At 50.6% G+C, this 21,242-nt stretch overlaps 1 protein-coding gene across 1 annotated transcript; it reads right to left on the bottom strand.

Annotated features, from left to right (window-relative positions):
• Positions 1-220: 220 nt before the first annotated feature.
• Positions 221-19,744, bottom strand: ARPC2 (actin related protein 2/3 complex subunit 2). The gene is made up of 10 exons (XM_063161877.1): positions 19,602-19,744; positions 10,137-10,171; positions 9,080-9,192; positions 7,024-7,069; positions 6,246-6,432; positions 5,750-5,843; positions 3,371-3,497; positions 1,909-2,009; positions 1,462-1,562; positions 221-660 (listed from the first exon to the last, which is right to left on the bottom strand). Exons 1-10 carry the CDS (start codon positions 19,673-19,675, stop codon positions 636-638), a joined length of 903 nt encoding a protein of 300 aa, XP_063017947.1. The 5' UTR covers positions 19,676-19,744; the 3' UTR covers positions 221-635.
• Positions 19,745-21,242: the final 1,498 nt, after the last annotated feature.

The following is a 21,242-nucleotide window of genomic DNA, read 5'->3' as shown; positions in this document are numbered from 1 at the left end:
AGGAGGGTGCAGGTTGCTAGGTGAAGGAAGGAGAATCTTGCTCTATACAGTCTAGGAGTTCCCTAACAGAACACGCTATTCCCAGATCTGGGTACTGTACCCCAAAGTTCACTAGAAGGCATATGTTCCACAATACAGGAACTATCTCCCTTGGGGCTGTGACTAAACATCCCTTCCAGGGCAAAGTCACATGCATTAGTAAGCCAAAGCCTCACAGTCCTTTAAGATAGAAAGATCTTCTTTATTAATGAACCCCAACAGTATTTCTTCAGATACAGGAGTTTTGAACTCAAATACTCAGAAGAAAACAAGTTAATATTGCATTATTCTCTTAAGAAATACTGCAACTTATTTCCAGTAACATATTGCAAAGCGAAACAGCTTGAAAAGAAAAAAAAAATTAAAAAAGAAAAGAAATTAAGTCAATCAAACTGGAATTAAAGTTTTGTTTCTTGGAACGATCGAGTCCTCGCAAGCACAGCTCGTTTCTGCAGATTACTCCCCCAAGTGTCGTACAAACAGACCCCGATTGCTTGAATTCCTTATGAGCCCACAGAGGTGCAACATTAAAAGCTACGATTATCAGGTAGCAAGTGCCCCAACCTTCGTCCTCAGGCAGCCTCGGTGACTCGGCGTTAACGGGTTGTGAACGTCTTCCCCCTGGAAGGATGGAGAGAGGGGTCAGCACAGCCCCAGCGCCTGTGGGGCTTGTGCTGGGGCACACATGGTGAGCTCTCTAAGCCAAGCAGGCACTGCTGGGTTGGAGCTCACAGGGTCTGTGGCTGCAGAACCAAGTCACAGGGCTGTGGGAAGGAGGGGCTAACTTTTGCAGAGGGGACAACCCTCCTACCCCAAAGCAGCTTGCAAAGGGGACAGGACAGGACAAGCAGAGAGAAAAGGACACCAAGGGGCTCTGGGATAAGCAGAAGGTAAGGGATCTGAGTGAAACATGTTCACACAACTGCTCTCCTCCATCCACTTCACTGTGGGCTCCTTGTTCACAAGAGGGAGTCAGCCAGCATGGTGGCCTGGCCCCAGCCATCAGCTGGCCAAGGGCAGCCAGTGACGGAGGAGCTGCAGACACACTGGGCAGCAAGACCTGGTCCGGTGCCCACAAAGCCCAAGGAAGGAGCTGGCTCTTCTCCCTTCCATGAGGTGGAGCTGCCCCCAGAGATGGACAAGGCAGCTCTAACATAACAGGGAAAAAGCCCCCAGGAATGCCACCAAGGGCTTGGTGGGGGGAAATGGAGATGCCAGGGCTTGCAAGGCCATGTATGAGCCTTCTGTGAAGGACCTCCAGCACAGAGTTTTGCTTCAGACCCAGCTCCTCACAGGACATCTGAGGCAATCAGCTGTGGGTCACCCCCTACCTGCCCTGGACTGCAGTATGCCAAACTGAGCAAGACTGAGCTCATGACTGGCAGAGAAGCCCGGGCAGCCATGCCCTGCTTTGCTACTCACGTGATTGTTTTCATTTCTTTCTTCTCTGCGTCTGGACGGGCACGGTTGAGCACCTTGAGGAAATCTGACGTTTTCGCCCTCATACGCGTGTGAATATAGGCCTGTGTTTCATTAGGACAAAATAGGGACATGTCAGGAGCCTTCACAGCTGAGATTTCAGGACACATCCAAGCCAGGTCACTCTGAACAATTCCCCTCATTTCTGCTCTCAGGAAACAAACCAGATCCAAAAGGGAAAAATCCTACTTCACTGCTAGAATGGAAAGGAAAGTCTTGTGTCCAAGAGCAGGGAGAAGGCAATGATGCATCACTTGCCACTCCTGCATGACGGGGGAGGGCAGTGCCAGACCCTAATGAGTTCTTAAGGGGCACCCCTGTCCCTGCTTCTCCCCTTTAGCACCCAGGTTAGATGGGCTGAAGCCACCCTGTGTTCCCCAGCCCTCATACCTTCGAGCACTTGATGTGATAGTGCAGGTAGTCCCGGAATGTGTGGATCAGGTTTATGGTGTTGTCTCTGGCTGCAGCATTGGTGTGACGGGGGAACAGCACTGAAAGAAGAGGCCAACACAGACCATCAGTACCTCCTGAGGTTGCCAAGGCCTTCAGGATCAGTGCTGGAGGTTTCAGGGTGTGCTGCATTAGATCCCTGCCTTGCTCTCTATAAAGAACCCTTTACTCTTGACATGTACCAAGATTAAGCAGCACTTGTGATTTTAAATACAAGGCTTAAGGGCACTTTTCCACATTTCCCACAGGAACCTGTGCACTCTGCAGGACACAGGCAAGGCCAGGTGTCCAGAAACAATGGCACCGTAGGAAACCACATGATGCTCTATCAGTGCTTGGGAGATACAATTGAAGGAGCAAGGTGGGAGGCAGACCAGGGTGCCCAGGCTGCTTAACCAATTTCAAGATCCAGTCTGCCCTGGGGTCTTGAAATTGGTTGTGGATCTTTGCCTGACAGGTTGCCAGCCCTGTAACATAGGACAGACTTGGATACAAGCAGGTAGCTTGCTCTTTCCATAAGCTGGTGCTCTGTTAGGTGTCCCAGATCCGAGGGCTGAAAGAACATTTTGTTTGGGTTATGATCTCACCTGAGACTGTCAGATCAGATAACCGGGAAATTTAGTCTCAACAAGAACAAAAGTATGTGCCATCCTGGACCTATTCTTTCCATAGCTGACAGCTGCCCAGGCCTCAAGGCACCATTTCCAGCACAGGAGGAGGGCAATGCTATCTTCACCTTTCCCTGCAATGCCTGTGCTCCATCTCTGAGCTCCAAACTCCAGGAATGCTGGCCTGAGACACCCTAATAGCACACCCAAACATCTTGAAGAGACCTATCCCTTTCAACAGGGCAGGGTTTAGATTCCTCAACACTGCTACCCAGGGGTAAGTCATGGCTCTGCTGGCCAGCACCTCTGGCAGGGGTAAGCGGCTCATCAATGTTTGGCCCAGAGCAAAGAGGCAGAGCTGGAGAAGCAGAATGCACTGCTCTGCTGCTGCTCTCTGGCTGCCTCTGCTGATCAAGCACTGCACAGCTCCCTGCAGCTGGACTACCTACAAGTACAGTTGCATGAAAACTTTCACAAGAAACCTCCAGTTTCCAAAATATCACAGCAAAGCCACTCTTCCCCTTGCTTCCAAATACTGAACTTCATTTGTAGGCGCACACTAAACTCACTGTCCACTTCCACATCTTCTTGCCCACAGCATAGCTGAGGTGACCTGATATAGAAAAGGGACACTCCAAAGGGGGCACACAAGACAGAATGCAACTCCAGAGTCCTCGCTGCCCTGAACCGCCCACTTCAACACTCAGGGAAGGTGAATTCTTTCCTGCTTTTCATGTAGCAACAGGAACCTCTCTCCTCCCAAAGCATCCCCAAGCCTTGAGCTGCCTGCTTACCAAAAGTGATGTAGCCAATATTATCGCCAACAGCTGCGTCCGTGTCTTTCAGCTCCAAGGGTGGCTCCCTGTGGCTGAAGAGCACCTGTGGGGCTGTGTGACTGGCCCGGCGACCCTCCTTGAACTCCTGAACAAGACAAAGTGAAGGTGATTCCCACTGGGACCCTTCAGCAACATGCTGGGAAAGCAAATGGGGTTCCTCACTCCGAAAGGGCAAGGAGCAGAAGGTGGCTCAGCTTTCCTTGAATTGATTAAGTTCATCAGGCCAAACACCCTGAAAGTAATTCTTTTTCCCAGCAAACCCAGCCCAAAATGCATGGCTGTCCTGGGTTTATATATGACCATAGCGCAGCCCCTCAGCTGGGGTGGCTTTCAGTGTGTCACACCCATGCCATGGGTGTTTTGTGAAAGGGACACCTCAGTCTGAGCAAGCACATGAGACAGCACAGCTCCAGCTGGAACTTCAGTGCTTCAAGGGAAAGTGCACAGTATCCATCACTCCTGAGGAACAGAAATTCTCAGGAAGGGCTGCAGGGTCTCCATCACACCTAGTGTAAAGGTTCTGCCATTTGAGAAACCATGTCCCACCAGGAGTCTGCCTAGGCATCAAGATACATCTGGAGGCTTGAAGCTTGTATGTGAAGTCTGCTCCTCTTAATGCTTCCCTACACCTTGACACAATACCTTCAGGCAGGGAGCTCCCTTCGCCCACCTCACAGGAAATGTACTGGCTCTGCATTTCAGGAACTGTAAGGACCATCTCTGTGTGGGCTGGCAATGTCCAGAGACCATTCTTCTGCCCCAAGGCAAGGCAGTCTTCCCTCTGCCTCACTGACCTCCATCCCAACCTACACATTATCAGCTACCCTTGGCCTCTCCTCTGAGCAGTTTCCCTGGGAAAGGCAGGGGCATCCACGTCCCTTTTAGAGCAGATTGCTGGGGTTTCCTTAATGAAATGCTTAGCTTGCACTTCTGCCTGCTTATGCCAGAGGGTGAAATGGTTCAAATGGCTTCACTGGTTAGTTAATGGTCACATTTTCTCCATGAGAGTCCAGATGAGCAGACACCATACCCAGCTGTGTTATGCAAGAGCAATAGCTGGAGGGAAAGAGCCAGTGTGACTCAGAGTGGAAATTCCTGTGGCTGGGCAGAGGCAGGGTTTGCTGTTCTAAAAACCAAGAATTCGGGACATGGAGACTCCAGGACAGCTGCTGCCTTGAAGCACTGCCATCTTCCCAGGAACCTCACTAACCCCATTTTGTTCACATCATGCCTCCCTTCCCATTTTAAAAGTTGAATTCCATGCTGAGGGATATGCTTGGTGGGGGAAAACCTCAAAGCCAGAGCAGATGTCCTGTCTGGAATAAATGAACACAGCAAACAGCTATGAAGACTTCCATTGCAACAGACCCCTTCTGATGACACCCAACACAGGTACACTGGTCTACAGCAAACTGGGCCAGTAACTTGCTGTCCATGAGCCTGTCAGCAGCATGGCCTGGCACCCTTGAACGGGTGGGTTAAAGGTGCCTGGAACACCCTGTAGGCCCTGCTCCATAGCCATGCCCAAACAGGAGGCTGGCTCCCCAGGAGCTTAAGCAGATGAGTGAGGTGAGCCAGTGGCACAGATGAACACAGGTATAAGCATGCACTGAGCCTCCCCAGCTGCACACAGATGTCTCATTTTCTCCAGGCTGCATACAGTTGTTCACAGACATGCTAAGTGCTTACTACAAGTCTCTGAATGCTCCCCAGCTAAACAGCAATTGGAAAAGGTAGCTGAGACCAGACTCAACTGAGTCCAGTCCATAACTTGGCAATGACTGGTTCAAGCCCACAAATTCAGTATATTCATAGCTCTAAAAAGTTGAAATTCAAGAGCTGTCACACAGAGCTGCTGAGTGTTCCTGCAGCATTTGAGCATTAGCAAGATGAAACGTCAAGGTGAAGACCATTCTCTGCTCCTCCTCAGGCATGGCATGACATTATCTCACCCCTCCTCTCCCTTTACAGCCTCCTCAACATGCTCAGGTCTTCAGCTGGCTGGAGATCCTACACCATAGCTATCCACACTACTGGGCCTCACTGTGGGGACTGAAGTATTCATTGTGGTGTTTCTCATCTGTAACACATAATACGCTTGATTGTCCAAACAAGCAAGATTATTGATGATACAGATGCCAATGCAAGAGCCAGGAAAATGCACTGTCTGTGCCTATTAGCATGTTCTTCCATCCCAGTCCAGCATGGAGCAAAGCATTTTCATGTGTTAAACTGCCTTTGTGCTCACTTCAGCAGCTTATTTGGCAATGCTGCTTTCAAGCAAGCAGGCATCTGAATTGAGGACCAGACCCTTTCCCTGTAACTCAGTTTCCATACCTGCATAAACACCTTTCCAATCACCACATCATCGTCGTCCTTAAATACTGTGCTGAACACAACTGTGACACGGTCCTTCTTTGCCTCAACGTACCTGCAGGTGGCAGAGAGAGAACCCACCTGTGAACCAGAGCTAGGGAGTTCAAAAGGACAAGGTCAAGTAGATACAACAGCCATTCACAGGCCTGGGTGCTGTAAATTTCCCCTCCCCTGAGACAGTATTTACAGGGAGCACAACATTCTGCTGGGAGTGGCCAGTTCCTCTCCTGCATGCAGCCACAAGTGATGACACTAACAGAGACTCTTGTGTAACATCCCAGCAGCCCGAGGCATTACCCTAATGGGATACTTGTGGCAGCCTAGAACAGGCCCTTATTACCCTGGCCAAAGCATGGAGCAGGAGGATTTCCTGACTTTCCACCAAAACCTACAGCTGTGCACAGGAGCAGACTACTGACCACTGTCCAACCCCCGTGCTTTTAGTTTGAACACTTACATTGTCTCATCATCCCTGTAGTGGATGACTGCTCTTTTTTCTCCTTCTTTGCCCTCTTCCTGGAATTTGAAATACTTCTCAAAGACTGAAGCAAAGCAGTTGCGCTTCAACATGCCGGCTTGGTGCACAATGGCATCCTTGTCTGCAGGAAGGTTCTCCAGGTCGTAGAGCAAAGAGACATTGTAACCTGGGAAGGGACAGCCACTAGCTTTAATAATCTACACAGGGCCTTAATGAAAGCAGAGACATTTTTTTTAAGAGACACCTACAGTCCCACTTTTGCCTTAAATCCTCCCAAAAGCCCCAGGGGTGAGTTATTCCCACTCCAAGCACTTGCCAAAAGCCATGCCTGCACTCGGCGCGTGGCCATGGCAACGTTCCCGGGGCTCCTTCCCAAGCTCCCAGACACACGTGCTGGCTGAACTGCTCCCAAGTTTTTGCAGTGAGTAGGAAGAGATGTTGTCACAGGTAACCATGGTTTTTCTGTGTCTTACAAAGCATCTTTGAGAAGAACAAAGACCCCAACCGTGAGGAACAGAGGCTTCCTGGAGGAGGACTGCATAAAGAATTACAGCTTGTGCTGCAAGCTACTTCATCCCTGACGTGTCTGAGCCACTTTTTAAATTGGCAATTTCAAATTGCAATTCATTGTACAGAGAGCCTTAGATATCAAGCTCTTCAAGTTCAGCCTTCATATGAGCATTTCTCAGGTGACTTAAGTAACTTTGGAATTGCATTCACACACACACACACAGAGTGAATGTTATTGCAGGGTTACCTGATTCAGGATTTACCAAGTAGCTTCCATAGACTTTCTTCAATACCTAGAAAAGAAATTAAACACTGAATGCACAAGCTATCAAGACTTGTTTCCTCCTGCACAGCCTAGGCCATATTTGGTCTTCTTTTAGAAGTATCAAATTACAGCACCTGCCTCCCCTAGTGTCTAAGAGAACTTAGACAAATATTAAGTCATCAGCTTCTAGTACTATTGGCTGTTCCTGTTCTAGGGAGGGCTCCTTGAACTCCACTGACAGGGGACATACTGCAGGAGAGGACTCAAAACTGGAACTCTTTCAAGTTCTTGCTAGTCGGATTTGTGTGGGGAAGAAGCCTTATAGCTCATACCTTCAAAGGCGAACAATCAGCAGAGCCTGACACAACAGACCTGAGGGCTACCACTTTTCCTTCCATTCAAAGGCAGATGCAAAGTGTGCCTGGTCCCTCTCCTCGCAGGACGGCAAGTTCAGAGCACACCATGGCCTGGTGATCACACAGTGACTGTCTCAGCCTAGTGCACGAACAGATGGGCATCAAGAGGAGACTGCCACGCAGGCTTGGATGCCTCCCAGAAGCAGAACCGCCTACAGCACAGCAAAAACCTTTCTTCAAACGTAATTACTGCTGAATTTTACATCAATGGCAATTTCCAACTGAGCCATAGCTCTGTGTCAATGAGGGGGCTGGGAACAGGCAGTATTTCACAGAGAAGAACACAAGAGTGTTGGGGCAGAACTGGCCCTCCTGGGATGACACCCACGACCACGTGGAAAGGCTACACAGACTCTCTGCATGCCAAAACCTCCTTGTAGAGAGCCTGCCTGCAGCAGTGCAGGAAGATGCCCTGTCTTAGCAGGAAGCCCACTCTGCATTCCTCACAGTGGGGTTTCACCAAAGACAGAGCAGAAACAAGCAACATTGTCTGCAGGGAAGTGCAGAAAGCAACATTATGACGACTGGAGACTGAAAAATTTAATTTCTATTTAGTACTTCCAAGCCAGTCCTGTGCAGATCCCATTTTCCTCTAGAAGTTCATAGAAATTTGCCTTTCACCACTACAATGGCTGCTGGTGCACAGTACTGTCGGCCACTTGCCCACCACAGGAATTTTCTTGGGATCACACACTGCATTGATTCTCACTATACATGCTGGGAAGGCTCCACCATTTGGGCTGCTTGACACTCCTCATGCCAGCAGTGGTACTTTCAGTAGTAGGTAGTGCTCCACCTGGAAAGCTCTGCTTTCAGGAACCAGGAAAGCAGGACACTCAATCATATCTCTTCTGACTTAGGTGGGTCTTACGGCAATGCGCAGGAATTCACTTTGGGTTCAAATCACCCATTTCTTACTAGACTCACAATAAACTGATGGAGCAGTTTCCTTGTTTTCTTCCAAGGACAGACACCCAGAGGCAAAAGCCTGCTGAGAAGCTCTGGGTGAACCCCATTCGCTACCATGTAGAGATCTGAAAACTGACTCAGGAACTGAGTCACACTTCCTGCCTTGCCATCCAACCACAGCTCAGAGAGGCTCCTTTTTTCTACCATAAATGGCCCTCCGCAGCCACAGGGCCCAGTCAACAGGAACTGAGCCTGGGACTTCACACAGCACCACTGAAAAGGGAACCAGTCTGAAAACCAAGGTCTGCACACACAACAGGAGCCCAACACTTGCTCTCAAGTGTGGTTAGGAGTCAGAAAAGAAGCACCACAGCTCTGTCTTGGCACCTTCCTTCACTTGTGGGCTCAACACATCAGTCAGGGAAACTATTTCTAATGGTCAGGCTTCACTTTGAACTTGTGAAATTAGCAGTGCCTTCCACCTTTCAGGCTGCAGGGTGATACAGGATGACTACTTTTGCACCAGAGAGTGTGAACACATTTGCCCTTGTCTTTCAGCAAAGTGGGACTCCTGGTTGGCACAGGGCTGATCCTTTGACCAGTGTGAGATGGGAACACAGATGCTTCTCTAAGAGTCAGATGTTAGATACACCACAAAGGCATTGCCATCAACACAGTATTTGTAGGCAGGAGGCCTGGAGATGCTTACTCACCTCATCAGCACCGTGTTCCTGGAGTTCCTTGTAGAATTTCAGAGAAATACTGACCATCACTTTTGTCTTGTCTCCATTGGGGTTTGAAATATGGTAAAGGACTCCATCGAAGTCTAAGAAACAAGCAAGAGAAATGTGAGGGAGCAGGAACCAGCTCCTATTTCTGAGGAAGGCTTTCCCTACAAGTTCTAGTAACTGCATAAAGCGACAGCGCTCCTCTTGCTCCAGCCCTCACACACACAGCAAGAGGGAAACCCGCAATTAAGGAAAATGGAAATGTCATATAGGGAGACCTGCTATCATTCACAAGGCTGAAACAATTTTGACACCTGTCCATCACAGAAAGCTTTAGTCTAGTGTCACTTAGCATCCCTGGCAAATCCACTTGTGCTCAATGCACAAGGATACAAACATGCAGAGACAGGAGCCTTCTGGAGGGCCAGCACAGAAAGTGACTGACATGCCCACCAGGCCAGAGCTGCAGCCTGCAGGAGAAAACCTCTCTGCCAGCAAAGGCAGCACAGCCGCTGCCTGCTGTGAGAGCTTCCACTTCACTGCAGAACGGGCAGGGAGGGCAGGAGGTAGGGAAAGGCAACCCTCCAGCTACCTAGCAAGCTCCACTTCCCCACATAGCTTTGCAGCTTACCCAGATTCCTGATAACAGAAGCAAAAAATTAGTTGCTGAATGAGTACTTGAACTTTCTTGGCATTTCTCTTCCTGAAGAGCAAACTTGAGGTGATGAATCCATTTTGCCTGTCACCCTAAGTCAGCTTCCTAACAACCCAAACCAAACGGTACTAAGCAGCACCAAGGGCAGGACTAGAGAACAGATGAGGTAAAAGAGAAGACCTGTATAGCAGGCACACACCAAAGCACTACCACCAGTGAACTCAGTGCTCTAGGGAAGTCCCAGGGAAGGCAGACAGACAGAGAAATAGTGGGGCAGCCAACTCTGGGGATACTGCAGGGTCTCCACATTGCCTCTGCCCAGTGGTGTGGGCAGACTGTTCAAGCCAGCCCTTAGTTCTGAAAAGTCAAGAGAGCTGCCAACCTTACCTGCAAATGTTACTTCTACTGCCTCTGGTTTATTTCTAAAAAGCAAAGAAAACAAAGGACGTAAATGAGGACTCTTAACAGCAGCTTCCAAGCTGTAAAGGAAAAAGGATTAATTTCCAACACCTTATTTTTCACAGGCAGCCCTTCCTCAAAACCCCTTTATCTCTTGCTGTCCGACTAATAGTAACCTCTGAGAAGAGACCTTAGACTTTTTCCCCTTCCTATAAGCACCAGTTTTACCCCAGATGACATAAAATAGACTTTGAAGCTGGCACAGATTTCCAGTATTCTAGTTTATTATTAGATTGTGACATCACAGATTTCCAGTTAGAAATGCCTAAGAAAGCTACCCCTTCTAAGAAGTTTGTTTTCACAAGCACACACTCTGTACAGAATGGCCATGACACAGGTTTTGGGACAGAGGACCTTTTGTAAGGTTCTGCAATACCAGTTCATGGAAGGAGCTGAGTAATCCTTCCTGACACAGTGCCCTCTTTGCCATCAATACCAGTTCTGCAGATGCATTGATATAACTTGCTGGCAGAGAAGGCGCCTTTTCCAAGTTAGGAAAGTGTTAGTAGTGTCAGGAGCAGGTCAAAGAAGGAAACTTTCCACACATTCATTTCATCTTGCCCCCCTTCCAAAACACCCCAATATTTTGTCAACAGCCTCTGCAGAAAAACTGCAGCTCCGGATGTGCTCTAACACCGTCCTGAGTGGTGTCTGAGACCCCCATCAGCAACAAAACCCTCTGCAAGCCAAAGGCACATCACATCTCACACTGTGACTATGAAGATTAAACTGCGTCTTAACAAACCCTATTTTGACATTTGTTCATGATTTGTGAAAGAGTAGGACTCCATGAAAGATGTAACTGCTTTGGAAGGTCATTTCATTGGGATTGGCACTACATAACTGCTTTCACAGCTCCAAGGGGACTGGTATTAATAGGTCATTCTCCAACAGGGAATTGATGCAAAGGTATCTCCACTGCTGAGAGCAGGCATGGAAAATGAGAACAGGATAAAAATGCCAGTCTGCTACCGCTGTTTCACACTGTATCTCCATTTATTTTTCAAAAGTAGATAATATTCGAATACAGGCTAATAATGCTGCTGCTAACAGAAATCTAGTCTCTAACAGTTCATTCCCACCTGTCTGAACCAACATACTGAAATAACTCCCCAGAGTAAAGTCAGTGGTCTCAGCCATGCTGCTGCTGCTGCCCAGAGACCAGCTTCAACCGTTTTGCCAAAACTTGCTCTTCCACACACTTATGTGCTGCTGGGTACTGGTTACACTGTGGTACACAACCTGAGGAAGGTCAGGGGGGAAGTGATGACTCAATATCTATTTTCCCTGACAATATTCTGTAACAATTTAAATGATTTTATCTCAGCAGCAAGCATTGTTTTTTCCATCAGCTTTTCTGCAGCCAGCCTCATTCCTAGAAGGCAGAAATGACCACAATGTGATAAAACTCAAGCTGGGCAATACAGGGAGACCAAAACACTGCACTGATCCCAGACACTCACCAGGTCAACATTTTACTCCAGCAGAAACGGAGGAATTAACCCCCAGATGGAGAACCTAAGTGAAAATGAGGAGGTGTTCCTGCTTCTTAAAAGTGATCAGCTGTGAAAGGCAACAGGCCTTTTTTTATCTGAAGGCTGGGGAGCCTCTGTCTTTTGTGCCACCTTGCTGAGGATAAAAAACTACACACTTGAAAGAAGCGGAGCAAGTGCACCCAAAGCAGGTCCTTTCGTTTGAAAGCTGTGCCAGCTACCTGTGACCTCTCTTGCTTTCATTTCTCCTCCCCAGCTGGGCCTGAGACAGGCTCAGCAGGCATCCCTGGCCGCTTATTTAGCCTGGGCTCTTGGAAAGGGGAGCAATTCCACAAGCATGTCCAAGCCATTCTGCTCACTGAGGATGGCTCAGAGTAGAGATGAAAGAAAATCCCAGAGATCCCACTCGGTCAGCTGATGCAGACGTATTCCTCTTTTAGAGCACCACACTCAGACGTGGGAATCAGCTTGGATGGCAGTATAAATTTTTATAAAAAAAGAAATCTATGTAGGAAGCTTTAAAGATAGCACAGCCAGGCACATGAGAGCTAGGAATATTAAACAGGATGCATCCTTAAACCTCTGTTCCATCTTCTCAAAATTACAGCTTTCAAACCCCATTCCCCACATACATAGAGCTGACACCTCCCAGAGCCCCCGCTCCCAGTGGAGCCTTCCAAACACAGCACCTCCCTCTGAGAAATGCAAGGAAGTGGCTGACAGTCCGTGCACTGGAGTGGTTTGGCTGAGGAAGGATGATTCCCCATCTGGTTGTCCTGTACCCAGGGGATGGCAGGAAGATCACTCATCACATCATTGAAGGAGCAGAGCAAGACCATGTACAGGAGCTCTGCACAGAGCCTTTGTTCTGCACACAAAAGCTCACTGCTAACACAGCTGGGTTGGAGCCTGTTATTGTGCAAACGTCATTTCTTAGAGAAGTTATTTTAACGCTGATTTCCCAAGTGGCTCAGTTCCGGTACTTGGGGATGGTGAGGAGGGGGCATATTTAAGGGAAAAGAAGGTAACTGGGCAGAACTTTGGGTACTGAATATTCAACCACTTCCCAGCACAGCCCCAGTGAAGCAAGAGCTCACGTGAGCCGCATACAGAGCTCCTCTCAGCCATGCTGGCCCTGTCACCTACAGCACAGTGGTTTTCTGCCTCACCAGGCATGCTGGCCAGGGGAGAACAGGAAAGAGCACTGGTTGTGTGGCTGGGAGCAAAGTGAGGCCCCTTAGCCTTTCACAGTTCATGAGCTTTACAATCACAGTGTTTAAAGTGCTTCTATTTATTTCTCTGGCTCACCTCATCAAAACTACCCTGGCTACTCAAAATTTTTCTCCAACAGAAAAACCACTCCTTTTGCTACCTGGATTGTTGCTCCCACCTCAAGAAGTCCCCAAGCAGAAGAGAGAGGAGCTCTCACCTCCAGGGTTCCATAGTTTCTGGATTAGCAACAACAGACATGTTCACTTCCTCTGACCTTCCAGCAACCCCATCTTCTACCACTGGAAATAGCTCTATGGAGGCACAACGTGTCCTCTCCGTGTTCTGTCCTTCCTGCTCTTGTGCCAGCCACGGCTCAGTGCAGAGCATTCACAGCAGGCTGGGATGGGGCCTGCAGCACTGAGGGTGGGTACCAGCTACTGTCAGGTTACTGGCACGATCCCAAAGAGCTCTGTCTGGTCTAGTGGGCTCTGGCGTCCCTTGCCTCCACGAGGAGGCTCTCCGCACCCACAGCAAGAACTGGCAGTTTAGCAGCTTGGTGCTGAGTGACTCTAAATCACAGCCATCACAGCTGGACTGTAAATCCCAACTGGGAAGCCAGGAGGTCTTTTGGGGTTCACTTCTACCCCTGATCCAAAGCTCTGAAAACAGACTAACCCGAGCTATATTCAGAGGATTTCAGACAGGACACCTCATCCACTCCTGGAGCAGAGAGCTGCTGTGACCCCTGCAAGCCCCTCACCTCCAATGCTACCTGAACCACAGCATCCCTCAGTGACCTTCCCTGCTTGCTACGCTCTGCCCTGAAGGGACAATAAAACCAGCTCATACCAGCAATAACTGAGATGGCTTCTCTCTGCACTGAATACAGACCAGACCTTTCTGCAAACCCCTGCCTGAACTCCGACGCTAAAATGGCAGCTGTTCCCAGCAGCAGTCTGTTTTGTGATAACAGTTATCAGGTCTGAAGTCAAACCCACACCAAATCCCATCTGCCCTCTGCTTGTAACAATAAAAGACCCTGACAGGTTTTACGTCTTCTTGCCTGTGTTCCTTTTATTCATCTCCAAATGGCTCCTACGCCCTGTCTATCTAATACAGGGCCAGCTCCAAATCAGATTTTTCACCCTGGCAGAACATTCGTGAAGAGCCACAGGTGCCCATGGAGAGAACCAGCGAGCACTTAAGAGCAATAGCAAATCTTTTTTCTGACAGCACTTCCTCACTCGATTTGGAGGACTTCCCTGTTTCATTCTCAGGCCACAAAGGCTCTTAGCTGTATGATACGACAAATTTAAGAACCTGGCTGACAACCATACTGAAGCATCTCCCACACCACAATTAAGGCCTCTACCAAATAATGGAGAACGGCAATTATTTCAAAAGCTGCAGGCATGCAGATACTCTAACCTCTTGTCCCATAGGAGGGGGGGGGGGAAAGGGGGTATTTCAAAGCTTAAAGCTCTGAGCAGAGCTTTCAGATCACCAGAGTCAACACATAATTTAGATAAAGTGAGCCAGATTCAGTGACAGACTGCAGGCTCTTGCTACAGAAAGGTCACCTCAATAAAAAAAATTATGAGCAATGACTAAAATTCTCTGAACAGTTCCTCCACTTCTGGGCCCCGCTCAACTAACAAAAGCCTCAAGCTGCAGGAACATATGCAACCAAGGAGCTCCCATAGCTCTGGCAGCACACCCACCATGAACAGGAGTGCTGTCAGTGGGTGCTGCTGTGCTGTGTACAGCACCCTACACGTGCCAATTCCCCCCTCCTGGTTAGGTGACCCCTCCATGCCCAAGCTTTTCCCTTGCTGTGTGCCCAATAGCCTGGAGGAGCGGGCTGGTAGGAAAGCAGTGGGATTCACGGTGGACAAAGCACAGATGGTCCTGCAGCATGCTTGCACTGGCAGATCCCCTTCCAGCCAGATCTTTGCCCTCAGCTGTCTTCCATCCTCAGCTGGAAGCAGCTAGCCTGTGGTTCCCCACCAGAGAGATCCAGAGTTGGGCCAAGTCTCTGGGTAAGAACCTCATTTTGCACACTTTTACTGTGTTTCTTTAGTACAGTGATGGACACCTACTCTTCTCTGCTGTCAAGCATTGGTGGCTGCAGTGAGAACCACTCTCTGAAGATAAAACAGAGCAGGCTGCTCTTAGGAACCCAAGATGAAAACTGAGGCTGGAGTGATGACAGAACCACCTGTGAAAGCCTAACACTTTTCAGATCTGGCTTTTCTTCCCTCCTGCTCCCTGTGCTGTTGCACAAGAGTGGAGCACTATCTACTTCCAGAGGTGGTTCACAATCCACTGTTAATGCTAAGTCACATTCCCTGATGTCCGAGCACTCTGCAGTCAGGCAGATTGAGTTTCAGCAGGTGAGGCTGTGCCTGGAGAGATGTGCCGCTCCGGGCTGGGCTTGTGAGGTGAGCCAGCACCTGCCACTGCTGCTGAAGGAGGGAGATCTGATCCCTGCTTCATGGCTGCACCACAGTGAGCAGTCAGGACACAATGAATGGGATGAGGAAACTCATCTAGCTAAAAATACCCAGTTTTGCCTGTTTAATTTTAACCTAGGTCACTTCCCCAATCCTGTTTCCCTTGAAGCCACAAAAATGTCTGTGTCAGCAAGAATGAGGGGATGGCAGAGGAACAATCTGGTTTTGGTGGGCTCTCTGAGCATCCCTGAAGCACTGGAGCCACATATAACCACAACCATACCTGAAGAGAGTTCCTCAGTAGTGCCCTGCAGGATTCAAAGCTCTTCTACCCTCCCAGCCCATCAACAGCCTCCACACACTCCTGTCTCCCCATGATGAACTCACTGCAAGTCACACCATGAACACAAAGTTCTCACTGGTTACAGCCAGGATTCAGCCTCTGTCTGAAAGGCTCAGCTCTGCAGCACACCATCATCAAGTGACTGCAGGTGGGAAATACCATAAAGCAGGTGGGTGCAGCTTCAGCCCAGCTCCTGCTGGCTCACAGGAACCACTCTGCATCAGGGAAGTCCAAGCTTCAGTTGATTTCCTAGGTAGCTAATTGTCAGGGAGCCCTGCAGAGCTGTACCTACTAATGGCTGTAAAGAAACCAACAATTTAATCTGAGATTCTCTTCCCTCCACCCCCAACCTAGGAAAAGGCATGCTGTACCCCAGCTATGCAAATGTGTGTTCTTTGGCACAGTGGGTAAATAATAAGTAACAGTTTGAGACAGATGATTAATTGACTAAAGATTTTGGGTAAGTTATGTATGACTGGAAAACCAAACCCTAAGACCAAAGCCCTGTGCCACACTTTCCCTGGGGTTAGTTAAATTAGTGCAGGACAAAACTGGATGGCAAATTTGTTAGTGTCAAAAAGAATGAGTATTCATCAGACACAGAAGGCAATCATCAAAATGTTTTACACCTAGAGTGTTTGTGGGGTTTTTTTAATGTCTGTGCAGTTAGCAAAGGAAAGCAATGATGAGAAACAGGATTTTCCAACTCATAGAATTCATCTCCTCACACAACATTTTTATCAGAAATGGGAAAACTCACCTGTGACACCAGCTTCCAGGCAACATCTCATGTACAAATGAATTGGTCAGAAGCTTATGGAAGCTTCCTCTTGACATGAAAAAAGGTCACGAGCCAACCTCATTTCAATAAACTTATTTCCAGATACTGACCAGATATTCCCACATTGCAGAAGCAAATTCCTAACTCAAGTTATTTCAACAGATTCTGGTAGCTTTAGGTTTTTATTTTAAAATGTGGTTGGTTTAAGAGAATAGATTTAAACACAGAAATTACTAGAGCTAAGTAAGGAAAAAAAAAATCAGATGCATTGAAGTCCATAATCTGTTACCACCTTGATCTAAATCGTGTTTCAACAGTGGCTGTCCAAGGAGGTGAGATTTCCATAGGGACTGCCCACAAAACCAAATTAGATTTGAAATTACCCTATTTACAGGTGGATGCTGCCAAGCCCCAAGGACCTTGTCCAGGGAGTACTCTCAGAGGTGGGTCAGGCCCTGTCTCAAGTGCTGATCTCTGTCTGCAGTCCTGCCAAGGTACCTTTCACACTGGGAACTCCAGGGACAGCTGATGGACCTCCACGCAGAGCAGATTTTGACATATATGACAATAATGGCAGTTAATGAATTCCATCTTTTACATGTGACCTAGTTCTACATGACAAGGTGAAATGTGGAGTGTCTCCCACCTGACAGCCCAGGGAAGCTCTGCAGGAACCTGCCAAACTGTGGCTGCACTGCAGCAGAGGGGAGTGACACAGCCCATGTCACAGGACAAGTCTGTGGCAGAGGATTTGGAAATGAGCCCTGCCCTGCCCCACTTGCAGGCTGGTGCTGAAGCCACCAGGCACACCTGGCTCTGAGACAACCCCTATTGACAAATCCCTGCATCACATCTGCTGCACTTCGGGGTTAGAGCAAACAATGTAAACTCAGCTCTGCCCCAGTGCCCACACTCACTCCTCCCAGTCACCAAATTCTTCAAGGCTTGACCTCGCCCTGACTATCCTGTGTTCAGCCCCCAAGATACACCTTGGAAAAGCATCACCAAAACAGCAAAATACAGGAAATCCCTTCCTGCCTCCAGGCTGAGCACCACAGGAATAACCCGAGAGCTGTGGCCATAGGAAAAAGAAGTATCACTTGAATAAATGTTTTGTAACATCCATTCCTTAGAAGACCTTAAAGCAGGAGAAACCTCCATGGACTTGCCTGCATGGGGGACCCCAGAACAAGCACAGAAGAAAATTCAGAAGTCTTCCTCACCTTCAGCAACACGCTCAAGGCACAAAACTTATCTAGAAACGCCATCTAAAGAACAGAACATGCCACAGATGACTAAAAGGCAGAAGCAGAGCACCATCAGCCACCCTACAAATTGATCCAGGAACAATCAGTATGTCAGGCACACGTGCCAACACACAAGTGAGGTGGCTTTGCCATGCAGCAAAATGGAAATGTCAGGGGCCTGCAGGCTGCTGCAGGGCAAGCAAGCACAGCTCTGCTCACAGAGTCAGAGTTTTGGGGTGCATCTAAAGCTGCAAACTGCCCCTCCACATCAGATCAACACAGGGACACATGCATGTTCTTCCCTCTCCATCAGGAAGAGTGCCTTGGCACAGACAAGCTGCTCTGACACTCACTGTGAAGCTCTGTACATGCCATATTTTCTAATGGAAGTGGCTGCAATACCACAGTGGTCACCTGGGAGCTCTCTCTGCCCAGTGCTGTGCCTGCACTCTGGGGAAACTTGTTGCATTAAATGATCAGGGCTCAAGACAAATCAAAATCTGCGAGAAGCTCAGCTGTCCTCCAAGGCAGAGCAGCCTGCATAATTATTTTATGGAAAAAAAATCCCCTCCAAAACAAAACGGGGATCTGAGCAACAAGTCAAGTGAGAGGGGGGCAAAGCAGAGTAAATGACCTCTGACAACGTTCTGCATGCAAAAATTTGAGAGATTCAAAAATCGCTGGAGAAAAAAAGGTAACACAGAAAAAGGCACCTGCCTGGGGGGTCCTTTCCTGGAGCAGCCTGAGCCCTGCCTTGCGAGGCGCCAGGGCAGGCTCCACCCCAGAGATAACACCACTGCTCTGCCTCTCGAGGCTTTGTGTCTGTACAAAGGTGTCTCAGTCAGCAGGCAGTGCATCGAGCCCACAGGCCACTCGGCTGCAGATAAGGACATTCATACTTAAGGGGCCTCCTTCCAAGCTAAGCTGGGTCCTCTCAAGCATGTTTTTGCCCTGGTGCAATACTCAGTAAAAAAACCCACTGGCTCCCCAGGGACTGAACTGTCCCAGTCAGAGATGTGGGTGTGAACTAGACCCCCAGCCCGCTCCCCGAGGCCAGCACACCCACCAGGCTGGCACCAGTGGTTGTGGCTGACCCCTGTGCCCGTATCCCTTCTGCTCGAGAAAGCAAAGAGGGAGCACGCTGGAATTTGCTCTTCACCCCAAAGCAAAAGGCTGAGGCCGTGACTCCGTACTCAGGCTTCCTGTTCCCCGCCTCCCCCTACACATTCTGTACCAGCGCTGGCACCTCGCTGATGAAGCCCACTTTACCCAAAGCAAACACGCTGCAAATCCGCCTTCCTCCCTTCCCAACTTCCTCCTTGTCCAGGCCCTGTCCTCCAGTCCACCCCAGCACGGCAATCTGCGGTACCCTTCCCAGATCCGTCCTGCTCTCCCTGGGCCCTCCATTGCTCTGGCACTGCTGAGCCCATGCAGCCCCACTGTCCCCTCCGACACTGCCCTGTCCCGCTCTGCTCCCTCATTGCCAGGCTCTCCCTGTGCCCAAGCTCTGCCCATCCCCGCCGCCCGCAGCTCGGGTCCCGCACCCTGACCGCCCCCTCCCTGCCCGGCATCCTGCAGGCCGCCACCCGTGCCCGCTCTGCCCTCCTCGTTCCCGGGCCGCCCCCCCGGCAGCACAGCACCCGCAGGCTCAGCGCCGCTCCCCGGCCCCACATCCTGCCTTGTCACCGTGCCCTGGCCCCCACCTTCCGCCCGTCTCAGCCCCATCCTCCCCCGGCACCACCCGCCAGGCTTCGCTCCGTGCCCGGGCGCCTGGCACGGCCCGGGCCCCGCCAGCCACCGCCCCCTCGCCCCTCCCTGGGTCCGCGGACCCGTCCCCGCCCCGCCCCGGCTCCCCTGTCCCTACCCGGCGGCCGCGCCCTCGAACTTGAGCGTGAGGGTCTCCTCGATGATGCGGTTGTTGACCTCGAGCAGGATCATGTCGGTGCCGGGAGCGGCTCTGAGGGAGCCGAGCCCGCTGCGCGCACCGGGGACCCGCCCGAGCCTGCGCCGCCGCTTCCGCTCTCGCGCCCGCGCGTCACTTCCGGCTCGGCGGCGGCGCCACCGCCCCGCCCCGCCTTCGCCCCGCCCACACGGAATGACGCCACAAGGAGCCCCGCCCCGCGGCGGGAGGGAAACGGGGAGGGGGTCCCCGAATGCGGTGGGACACGGGGCTGTGCCCTAAATGCGGTGGGACACGGGGGTGTCCCCTAAAGGCCGTGGGACACGGGGCTGTGCCCCAAATGCGGTGGGACACGGGATGTTCCCCGTATGCGATAGGACACGGGGGTGTTCCCCAAATGCGGTGGGACACGGGGGTGTGTGCCCTAAATGCGGTGGGACACGGGGATGTGCCCCGAGTGCGGTGGGACACGGGGATGTGCCCCGAATGCGGTGGGACACGGGGGTGTGCCCTAAATGCCGTGGGACACGGGGATGTGCCCCGAATACAGTGGGACACGGGGATGTGCCCCGGGTGCGGTGGGACACGGGGGTGTCCCTAAATGCCAGGTGCAGGGGTGCACTGGGTATGGTATGGGCATCGTGGTATGGGCATCCCCGCCAGCCGGGGTGAGGCAGGGATATGTGGTGTGCCTGCGGTCTGGAAGTCCCCAAAAGTGTGAGGTTCTCCCCCCCATTCCCGTTAATTGAATACTCACAGTATTGGGGGGTCCCCAAAACAGTGGGGTGCCCTTAGGGTTATAGGGATGTCCTAGGAAGTAGCAGGTGTGTCCCAGTGTTTGGGGGGCTGTGTGAGAATTGGTGCCCCAGGGATATGGGGGTGCTTACAGGGGAAAATGGTATCTTGCAAAATGGATAATTTCACAGCTACAGGCCCCCAAAAATGTGAGGTGACACAGGGAGTGGGGGTATCCTAGAGGGGCTGTAATGGTGCCCTGGAGCTGGGGGTTGCCCAAAACTGGGCAGATGTTCCCACAGAGAATAGGAGTGTCCTTGAGTCTATGGGGATACCCAAGGGATATGATGGTGGCACTTACCAGGTGCCCCAAAACGTAGGGTACTGGGTGCATGGGGAATGGCCTTGTGTGCAGTTCTCCCCTGAGAGCAGTGGGGGCACTCGGAGCCACAGCATTCCCTAAGTCTGCGGGGCTGGCACAGGGGCACGGCTCTGTCTGGTGGCATTGATGGCATGGCTTGGCTCGGCTTAGCTTGGCAAGGCACAGGCAGGACAGGAGGGACATGGGACTCTGCTCTGGGGAGGTTCCCCACAGCAACCCCCAACAGAAGGCAAGCCGGCCTTGCAGTCCCTGTGCATCCCCCAAATGCTGACACCACCCTTGCTCTGTCAATGGGGAAACTGAGGCACAGAGCCCTGCATTGCCATCACCCACTGACCCACTGGCCATGGCCTTGAGACCTTCTGCTCTCCTGGGGGGACTGCAGCACACAGGAGTGCCTTGAAGGGGATCCCCTCATCCACGGAGGGCCTGGGGGCAAACTGGAGACCCCCAGCTGGAGACCCCCAGGTGCATCGTCTCAGGGATGG

This window comes from Melospiza melodia, chromosome 8 (assembly GCF_035770615.1).
Source record: "Melospiza melodia melodia isolate bMelMel2 chromosome 8, bMelMel2.pri, whole genome shotgun sequence".
NCBI classification, from domain to species: domain Eukaryota; kingdom Metazoa; phylum Chordata; class Aves; order Passeriformes; family Passerellidae; genus Melospiza; species Melospiza melodia.
The sequence above is the reverse complement of the archived record's forward strand: the minus strand, read 5'-3'. Positions and strand labels throughout refer to the sequence as shown.

Bases quoted from the DNA above. Each gene is read 5' to 3' on its own strand.
- ARPC2 (XM_063161877.1), bottom strand. From the start codon at position 19,675: ATGATCCTGCTCGAGGTCAACAACCGCATCATCGAGGAGACCCTCACG. The intron at 9,193-10,136 runs GTAAGGTTGGCA...CTTGTTTCTTAG, and splicing joins AGTAGAAGTAACATTTGCAG to ACTTCGATGGAGTCCTTTAC. The intron at 5,844-6,245 runs GTAAGTGTTCAA...TGCCACCTGCAG, and splicing joins TACAGGGATGATGAGACAAT to GTACGTTGAGGCAAAGAAGG.